Source organism: Acanthisitta chloris, unplaced genomic scaffold (assembly GCF_000695815.1).
Source record: "Acanthisitta chloris isolate BGI_N310 unplaced genomic scaffold, ASM69581v1 scaffold38379, whole genome shotgun sequence".
Lineage (NCBI taxonomy): Eukaryota > Metazoa > Chordata > Aves > Passeriformes > Acanthisittidae > Acanthisitta > Acanthisitta chloris.
The window spans coordinates 18,517-28,440 of NW_008690413.1; the positions used below are offsets into that span (position 1 = coordinate 18,517).

The following is a 9,924-nucleotide window of genomic DNA, read 5'->3' on the forward strand; positions in this document are numbered from 1 at the left end:
ACTCACTGTGTGCAGTGGGGGTACTGAAAATAGAAGACAGGGTGAATTTGCTTTTGCCAAAAACATCATTATCACTTAAAATACAAGCTGTCAGATCTCCTTTGGGACTCCTGCACAGTCAGTAGGAGAGACCAATATGTGCAGACTACAATCCTCAGCCTCCACATGAGGATCCTTGTCTGACTGCCCACCCCAGAAATGTTTGTTTTCCTCCACTGAATGTAGAGGCAGTTGCTAGCTTCAAAGCCCTCACACATGTGAGGAGGAAGGGACTGCTTGGACATAAGTAGGGGGTTGTGTGCAACTGAGCATGTCTCTTGCAAATGCTCAACATCTGTAAATGCTTACATGCATGTCAGGCACAAGCAAAAGTAATTCTGGAGTATGTTAAGTCAGTGTAAGGGATAATGGCTCCTTACCGTGTTTGACCCTGTGGTGGGGCAAATTCTCTTGATATAGCACAGAAGGAAGGAGTTAATTAGGTGCCAGTCTGACTGTGAGCCACAGACTTGCAAGCCTTACACAGCCTGATGTGGTGGGGATGAAAGACAGGCCATAGGTAAACACAAGTAGGAAGCTTTCATCTGCTGAGCCTCTTCACTGGCCTGCCACTGAGGAGCAGAGACATTTCCCAGATAGGAGAGATGGCCCCTCTGTGGAACCTGAGCTCAGTGGGGGGCTGGGATAAACAGCTCACAGGCAGGATCTGGGCTGTCCTAGCAAGGTGGAGGAGCATTGCCTTCAGCCCATTGTGGTGAGGTGGGACAGAGCTGCTAGGTACCCCTAAACCTGCCCAGGCCACCCACAACTACCCACCTGTCTGCACAGACACCTCTGTGCACACTTCACTGCTGGGATCAGTGAGAAAAGATGTCACTGTTGTTGCCAAGAGCCCTAGAGGTAGCTTCCATAGACCACTGCCTTTAGAGGCTTTTTGTGTAAAAAGCCATAGATGGATAAATAGATGCACTTTTACATAAGCTGTAGGAAAACATTTAGATCTGAATTTGACGATAAAACTTTTCTGTGTGTGCACATAGACACTCTACGCTGATAAAAAGTAGCTTTTTATTACAAGGATTCCAAGTGTAAACTGGTAGCTGCTAATATATCTCTTGACATTTAGATTTTCTATATTATGAGATCTCGAGAAATAATGAGGAGAACGAGTGTCTGAGTTCTGCCGTATTTCCTGCCAGAATGAATGAGATCCTCTCGTGTTTGCCAAGAACACAAAGATCACTTAAAACACAAACTGGCAGATTTCCGATCTGCCTCCACCAAACACGCTGCGCTTCCCAATTTCATAAAAGTGCTTTTCTCCCTAACAGAAGACGGTGATGATAATCATAGCAATCAGTCCAAAATACAAACAGGATGTGGAAGGGGCTGAATCCCAGCTGGACAGGGATGAACACGGCTTACATACTAAATACATCCACAGGATGGTAAGCAAGGACGTGCATTTGCTGTTTTACAAAGACTCTGTCTCTTCTTCTCCAAAGACAAGTCTGTCTCCAAATGGCAGGTTCTTTGCTTTGTTTTCCCTAATCCCCGTAGTTAAACACCCCTCTTTGGAATTCATTAATCCTCCCTCTCATCAGCTCCGTATGCTCATTAACATCTGCTAAGAGGTTCAAGGAAGAAAAATCCTATTAAACATGCTCATCTTATTTCTCCGTATTTTTTACTGTTCGATGTTTATTTTTCTCTCCTTCACCTTCTTGAGCCCTTGTACAGCCCTGAGCACAATCTTACCTAACAGTGCCTGACCTTCCTCCCTATAAACCAGCCCCTATTGCTTCAGCCATCCTGGAACTGAGGGTTTTTTCAGGCCGCAGGAATTGTGGAATTTTCGGGCTGCCTGAATTGTGGAATTGCAAAGCAAAGGCCAGAGGTGCAAAGAGGAGCTTCTAGGGGGTGCACAGTGATAGACGAACAGACACCCATCTCCACAGAATGGACATTTAGCCCAGAAGAGCCCACAGAGCCATGAAACTAATCCTTTCTCCCTCAGTTTGCAGTTTGCTGCCTTTCTCACCCCGTAACCCATCTGATTCCCCAGTTTGATCCTGCAGTCAACCTTAGCTGCCACAAGCAGATGAGCTCTCAGCAGTACTTTGCTGTCCTTACCTCCCCTGGGATGCCTTTGTCCAGGGCCATGGGGAACAGGCTGGGTCCTGTCTTGGACACAGACCTGGCCTCTGGCTGAAATCTTTCACCCTGTTGGAGACCAAACAGGGGCTTTAATCAAGTCAAGTTTCATCAGTTCGAGGTGGATTTCATGGGACTGCAACTGCAGCTAAACCTACAGTTATTTCACACCACAGAACTAAGTGCTCAAGGAACACTGTCAGATCTTTCCTGTATCCTTTCTGTAGTAATGAAGAATCAGATTACGTGGACAAACCAAACAATACCAAGTCCACCAGCAATAGATCAAATCACATAAGAGCAGTTTAAGTAAGGAACAAATGTCCTTACACGTAGGGTTCAGACACATGTGAAGAAAAATGATCGTGTTTTTACAATAAAACTGGTGTTTTGTTCTATTCTAGATGCAGATCGAGTTTATACAACAAGGAAGTATGAACTTCAGATTCATCCCTGTGCTTTTCCCAAATGCCAGAAAGGTAACAACATGCTGATATACTTGTCGCACAATTAAGTACATATTATTTTGATTAGAATGCACCAGATGAAATCCTAAAACCCAAACACTCAATTTCTTGGTTCTTAATAGCCCACTAGTAATATTCCAAAGCTCCATTTTACATTAAAACTTTATAGTTTTATGTATGTACAAATAAAAACCATTTCATCCGCAATATAAATCAGCACATAAATGTATTTCTGATGATGAATGTACAACTAAAACCCAAATTGCCTTGAGCATTGAAAGAATTTAAATGGAGAGAGAATCTTTCCAGCAAGCAAGCATGCTTTTTATATTAACCCTTTGATAATTTTGTCCAGATGTAGTGCTGATGAGTGAGATGGGAAAGATTTATGGCTGGTGTGAAGTGAGGATCTGGAAGAGGGTGGGTTGAGAATATAAAAATAAAGAGTATAATAAATATTAGAGTACTAGGCTGTTGCTTGAACTTTGATGGGCCCATCAAAGGCAAACTATAAGACTTTTTAGGACTTGCAATTTCATCTGCCCTCCTTACTTGTCTTGATGATTCATTTGAGAATAAGAAATAAGTAATGCAACAGAATCCCATCTCTTCTGCCTCACTCTGAGAGAATCTTCTGGATTTTTACAAGGCCAGAAAAATTAAACAACTTTAGTTATAGTTGAGAAATAACATTCTTCCCCATGCATTGTAGTCATGTTCACTTTTCATAACTAAACACTGTGTACACTGCTGGGTAGCTGTCATGTTACCCCTGGGTACAGCTGCATTTTTGAAAAGTATGGGAAGATTATTTTTATTTCTTTGGGTGCCCAAGTTTTGGAATATGAATCAAAATTTAAACAGTATTACCAATGATTATAGGGCTGTGAAGTCCCACTGCTCTTGTGGATTTTAGTATAGTGAAGTCCTTTAAGCTCAGAAATTTGAAAATATGCCCCTGGGTTTGTAAAATGTGTGAGGTCCTTTGGATTGAACAGTACATGTGGTATTCATGTCATTCATGTCACTCTCTGAATGATCTCAGTCTGGTACTTACCTTAAGTGTGAAGAGCTGGGAGACAACACTGGTGGGAACTGGGCAGACCAAAGGCAGGGAACCAGTCAGCATTTTCAGTCAGTCTTTGTAGCTTGACCGAGGGGAAGGGGCAGGATGGCTCCTAACCCAGGGGATACTTGACTGCCCCCCAAGTAAACAGACCCTACAGCCTGGAGCCACTTGGCACCTGAATGGTTGCAGAGAGCTGTGTCCCAGGAGGCACTGCAGTTGCCTTTGGGCTTTGAGGCAGAACAATAAGTTGTGTTAATTTTGGCTGAACTTTAATTATCAGAAGACTATACAGCATATAGCAGTGGTTCTCTCAGATAGTGATCTATAAGGAATTTCCAGGGTTGGTTTATCCAGCTGCCTTTATCAAAGCATCAGGCTCCAGGCATCCTTCCTGCCCATCCTCTGTAGTCCACATCACCCTTCAGTTTTTCTGAGGTGCTTTTCTCATTAAATTATGCAGATCAGCACTTTCTGCTGCTGTTATGCTTTGCTCTCTTTCTCCACTTATTTCTTTGGTGCCTCACCTACCTTCATCTAGCTACTTAATGATAATATAACCGAGGACATCATGGGTGGAAGGAGAGCACCAGAGCCTGAACAAGTTGCAGTAATGAAGTCTGTAGGCAGTCAGAGGAAGTGAGGTACCTGACAAATGCCCAGTATGTACAATTGGATGATGTTGGTGGGCAAATTACTTCAGTTTTTTTGGTTTTATACTGTCCTGTACATGTTTAAGTGTTACTGTAGCTGGCAGTGGAAAAGAGCAGAAAATGGAGGTTTGGAGGTATCATCCATGGACGTGGCTATTAGAAGAGTTAATCTCATCCAAAGCACATCATAAAGCACTGATGGTACGTGAAAACTAGTTAGCCTCCAACAGGAAGAGATCTATGAGATCCAAGGAGCATTCATTAGGAAACTGAATAAGGAGGAGGGAAAGGCACAACCTGCAGTTAAGGTGGAACTGGCATTTCCAGCTTCCCATCATACACTGCTAAAGGAAACATGGGTCTTGCTGGGTCAAGGTTTGTATCGAGTCAGTCCACAGATATGTGTCCTCCTCATCTGGCCACCCACTGACCAAAGCATTAAGCCATGATTGTTCCATGCTGGAGGCTCCTTCTGGCAGAGTGGATGCAGCCAGAGGGGTGAGATGAGCAAGGTTGGTGCCAGGGAAGCCAGGAGACCACAGGATCTTAGAGTCATAGAATTTTAGAGGTTGAAATGGACCTTACAGATCATCTACTCCCAACCCCCTGCCCTGGGCAGGGACACCTCCCACCAGAGCAGGTTGCTCAAGGCTTCATCCAACCTGGATTTGAACACTGCCAGGGTTGGGGCAGCCACAGCCTCCCTGGGCAACCTGTGCCAGTGTCTCACCACCCTCACAGTAAAACACTTTTTCCTAATATCTAACCTCAATTTCCCCTCCTTCAATTTGAATATGTTACCCCTTGCCCTGTCACTGCCGTTCCTGACAAAGAGTCCCTCTCCAGCTCTCAAACCATGCTCCAGTGTCACAGCCCTGAACAGTCCTGCCCTCTGTACTAATACTCTCTGCCCTCTTCCTATGTTTGCTCCTCAGAGTTTTTGAGTACTGTCTCTATGGCATAGAGAGAATTCCTTCTCAGCTTACAGATACATAGCCAAATTAAAAACATTTAAAGGACAGTAACCATTTTCCTTTGCTCCCACTTGCAGTGATGGCTGGTGTTGTGCGGCAAGGAAAAGCCCTTTATTAATTTTCCCTGCTCTGCTGCATAAAAATAGCAGCTACAGGTGCCCCTTTACCCATCCACACCTCCCTCAAGTTTAAATTATTGCCAGAGCTGATTAGTGTGCGTGTGCTTTTTGCCTTGACTTCATTATGGAGCATATTAAACGAAACTGTACAACCAGTTCTGGAAGAAAGGCACAGAGCCTGTCTCTGGATGTATAGTGCTTCTCTAATTATATCCCCACGTACTGGTTTCTTACCTACTATACATTTCTCACACTAATTTCCATCTTAACTAATGATTTCCCATGTGAACCTATATCAAATGCTCTACTGAAGTCCAGGCTGACTATATCTACTGCATTTCCTTCTTCCAAAAAATGTAGTTTCTTAGCAAAGACAGAGAGAGGGCTCATTTGGTAAACCCTTGCTATATTTCATTGCATTTCCTTTTATAGCTCCTAACAAGATTTAGTAAAGAAACCAATCTCACATAACAGTGGTATACACATGCATGCAGTCACCTTTCTTTCTCCCAGCAACATTTGAATCTCTTTGCCAATTCCAAGCAGCTTTGTCAAAGGAGTAAAGTTCATAAAGATTAAAATCCATTCCTCAGGTGGAGGCAAGAAATCTTATTTGTGCTCCTACAAAGGGAATGCTGTGGGGTCTTACCCTTGTTGGGCAGTGAGGTGTCCACCTGAAGGGGCAACATTTTTAAACCTCCACTTTGGGGACATCACTGACCAAAGCCTATACTTTCTCAATCACTGGAGAAAGAGGGAGGGTTGGCTTGACAGATACCTCTGCCACTCACATAGCAGAAGCCTAGGTGAGTTCAGACTAATGGGTCTGTAGGTTCCTGTGTGACTTACTTCCTTCTCCCTATACATAAATCCTATAGACCTAACGAAGTGGTTGTATCAGTTAACACAAACTGCTCCCTGAGCAGGGAAAGTGATGCAGCTTCATTCCTACAGCTGTACAGGCCAAGGAAAGAGAGCCAGTTTGAGAAGCATGATGCTTGGGAATGTAAGATTTGGACTGCAGCTAGGCTGTTTGCTGGCAGGCAGGACATGTGCTGCCCATGCCAGGGCATCCCCTGGTGAGGTGCCAGAGACGTGGTGCATGCCAGCAGCTTTTTGCTCTGTCCTTTTGGAGCTGGCTCCACTGGCTTGACAGGGACTGTGCTGCTCCTAACAGGGACCACCTTGGGAAAATATTGCCCTCTTAAATAACAGGTCCAGGGAGCAAAAGCTGGATGTCCTGACTGCTCGTGTTGCTTACCTGCTGTCTCACTTTGGCTGTGTTCCAGTGTCTCCAACATCAGCTCTCCAAAAAGAAATCTCCATGGTGGCCACGAGCTGGTCTTGATCAAGGATCAGTCTTTGACCCTCCTTTAATTTGTGGTATTATAATAGCCCTTCACCCATACACATCAAGGCTGTCCATATGGAAACCTCCCAAGGCTGTAGAAACATGGGAACACAAGGTCTGTGCAGGCTTCTCTCCACCAGCCTACTGTCCAGGGCCATGGTGCTCCCAGCTTCATTATGACAATGGGCATTAGCCAACCCCAGTGACAGACTGCACCTTTCCCAGGATGCAGGGAGTGGTGGAGTTGTGACCATGCTAATCTGGAGATGGATTAGCCTCTTGTCAAGGTCAGCATTAGCCTCAACCTCCTGCTGAGATGGTCAGAGGACACTGTGCTTGATGAAGGAAGGTGCAAGGGGACAGGGAGAGGACTACCAGGATGAGAAATGCTCCCATGGGGTCCTATTGATTCACATCCCAAGGCTGAACATGTTGTGTGGCTCCTTTAGCAGCTACTAAGGTGGCAGCCTTTCCCTGCTAGGGGCACTGAAATGTCTCCTTTCTCTTCTCGATGTTTATTTTTGCAAGTCTTTTGATGCCTGTCATTGAGATCAGACTCCCTTGGAAACATGGTGAAATTAGCCAGTGTGATGGCAGAAGAGAACGAGAGACAGGCAAACTGTGAGATCACACCAGGTTCATTTATTTAGTAACCCAAATACAATTCTGAAGCCAAATTAAAATTTCTTGTTACGAGAAGAGCCTAGAACAGACAAAATGAAATCCTGCTTGGCAGGGCCTGATGGAATCTGCAAGGTTCTGGTAGAGATTCAGAAGGATTTATGAGATTTAGCTTTTATTTCCCTTGTTTTTTTCAGGAACACGTGCCTACCTGGCTGCAGAACACTCACATTTATAACTGGCCCAAGAATAAGAAGAACATCCTTCTGCGGCTGCTGAGGGAGGAGGAATATGTTGCTCCTCCAGTAGGACCTTTACCAACACTCCAGGTTGTGCCGTTGTGAACATTACAATTTAAAGTGCACCACGAGTGGTTGTTAAAGGGTTGTTCCTGGCCAGGAGCCAATGCTCTTCCAGATGGCTCTTTTTGATGACAGAAGACACTCTTTTCTGCTAAAGGAATTGGTTGTCTTGGGTTACTCAGGCTCAGCTTGTTCTCTACCATGTTAAACATCTATTTCCAAAGCTGATGGGGCAGAACTCTTTTCTCTAGTTTTTTTTTAAATAAGCTGCAAATGGAAAGAATGGCCAGTTTGATTTTAACATCTGTGTGTAACATGTTGCTTTATTAGTGGTTATAGCAAACAAATACCAAAAATAATGTTGCAATAAGTGTAAAATAAAAATTACATCCTCCTTTTTGCTCAGGGTTTCTTTAAGGACATTCCTGCCTTGTGTAGCATTATCAAACCATTAATTTGTATATACACTACTAAAAATATTTGCCTTTTGTAAGGCAAACTTATATATTGTGTCTGCTGTTGTTACTGCTGGGTCGGGTAATACAAGTTTTCCTTAGCTTGTCTTGCATAAAGACACTTTTCTTCAATTAGAGGACTTTCAGATCTGAAATCTCTGGAGTTCCCTTTCCTTACAGCTCAGTCCCTCACACTTCAGTGTACTGCAGCAATAGTCCTCAGAAGGAGAGCTAAGCACATGACCACATGTGCTGTCAGTGCCATGGAGCACTGCAGTATTTTTATAGCAGGTCTTTAGCTTCATTACTGCTCTTCTGCACTTATTTAAAACAGAGAATGTCCAAGGACAATTGGCATTTGGAAAGCCAAGCAATTGTTAAGAGAAAGAACATTGACTCCTACAAGTCATATGCAGTATGGAACAATAAAACAATCAAAGATGGAGATCCACAGGGTGTTGGCAACCAGGAAGGATCAACATCATGTCTGCTAAAATGTGAAGTTTTTTTTACAGAGCACATAATCACTTTGGTGAGGATTCCTTTTCTTAATACAGGCTTAACCTTACTGAGGTAACAGTGGACCCTTCCAGCTTCAAATTTGGCAGCCCTTATACTTCAGAGCGGTCACACAACAATGTCCTGCTCTGACACAGAGCATTTCATGCCTACTCAATGCAGGCTCTTACCAAGATCTTCCTCAGCTTTATTATTTGTCATAGAATGATCCAATCACTGCTTTATGAAAAACCATGTGTTTGGCAGTCTGAAAAGTAAATTAGCCCAGAAGCTGATACTCCTGTCACAGTACCCAAATTATTTAATTAGCTTTCCATGAAGGTGGTGCCAGCATGGTGGTGTTGATGCAGGATGTGCTTTGTGGTGCTCATGAGGGAAAAACTGAAGAGCTACCCTGAAAATATACTCAGATTTTCCTTTAGCAGACTTTTGCATAAAGAGTTGCAGCCATTTAAGGGGACTGGTTTAAGGGTGTATTCAGTGTTGTCAACTCCTGTATTTTTGATTGTGGTATTTGCTGTGCTTCTTGCAACTCCGAGAGGGAAGCTCAGCAACTGAAACAGGCTATTACCTGCCATGCCAGCAGCTTCCTGGCAAGGCACAATAAAACTGTGCTAAGTGGTGGTACTTCTTAGCACCTACTTGCATGTGGGGAGGGGAGATCTGTTTTTCATGTGAAAAATTGAAAAACTAAGCTTCCAGTTAAGAAAATTAACTTTCTAGTGTATGGTGAGAAGCCTAAAGTCATGACAGAAACCCATCTTAAACAGTCAACAAAGTGAATACAAAAGGAATGGGCTGTGGGTACCTAAACATTGACATTTAGGGTCACTTGTGCCCTACAGAATCGAGCTGAGCCTACGGCTCAAGCAGGTCTCCCAAAATGCTATGGCATATTTCCAACTCAGGGCTGCCTCTGGCATTTTACGGTATCTGAAGTGCTTCAACACTGTGACCTAGTCTGTCTCAAATGGCTTTGGAGCCCCTTAGCCAATTTCTGCCATGTTTAATAGGGAGAGCTCCAAGATACCAAGTGCCTATGAGTTTCATGGAGATAATTACCCAAGCAACGAGTGAGCCCCAAACCTGCTTGCTGTGGAGGTTCAGGCAGTGGAGGTCTCTTCCCAGAGGTGGGCACCCAGTGCTCACAGCAGTCACAGCTGGCCACCCTGCCCCTGGACAGGGCTGGCAGGGGCCTCTGGGGCTTCTGGGCTGCACAGCCTGGGTAAGGCTAGAGGAGAGA

The 9,924-nt window shown here is 44.2% G+C and overlaps 1 protein-coding gene across 1 annotated transcript in view; it reads left to right on the top strand.

The window, feature by feature from the left end:
• The window catches only part of TRAF3IP2 (TRAF3 interacting protein 2), a 19,009-nt gene extending 10,937 nt beyond the window's left edge, over positions 1 to 8,072 (top strand). The window contains exons 7-9 of the mRNA XM_009081799.1: positions 1,332 to 1,448; positions 2,559 to 2,633; positions 7,603 to 8,072. Coding sequence (XP_009080047.1) covers positions 1,332 to 1,448; positions 2,559 to 2,633; positions 7,603 to 7,749 — 339 coding nt within the window. The 3' untranslated portion in view covers positions 7,750 to 8,072. The remainder of the gene's footprint in view (positions 1 to 1,331; positions 1,449 to 2,558; positions 2,634 to 7,602) is intronic.
• Positions 8,073 to 9,924: the final 1,852 nt, after the last annotated feature.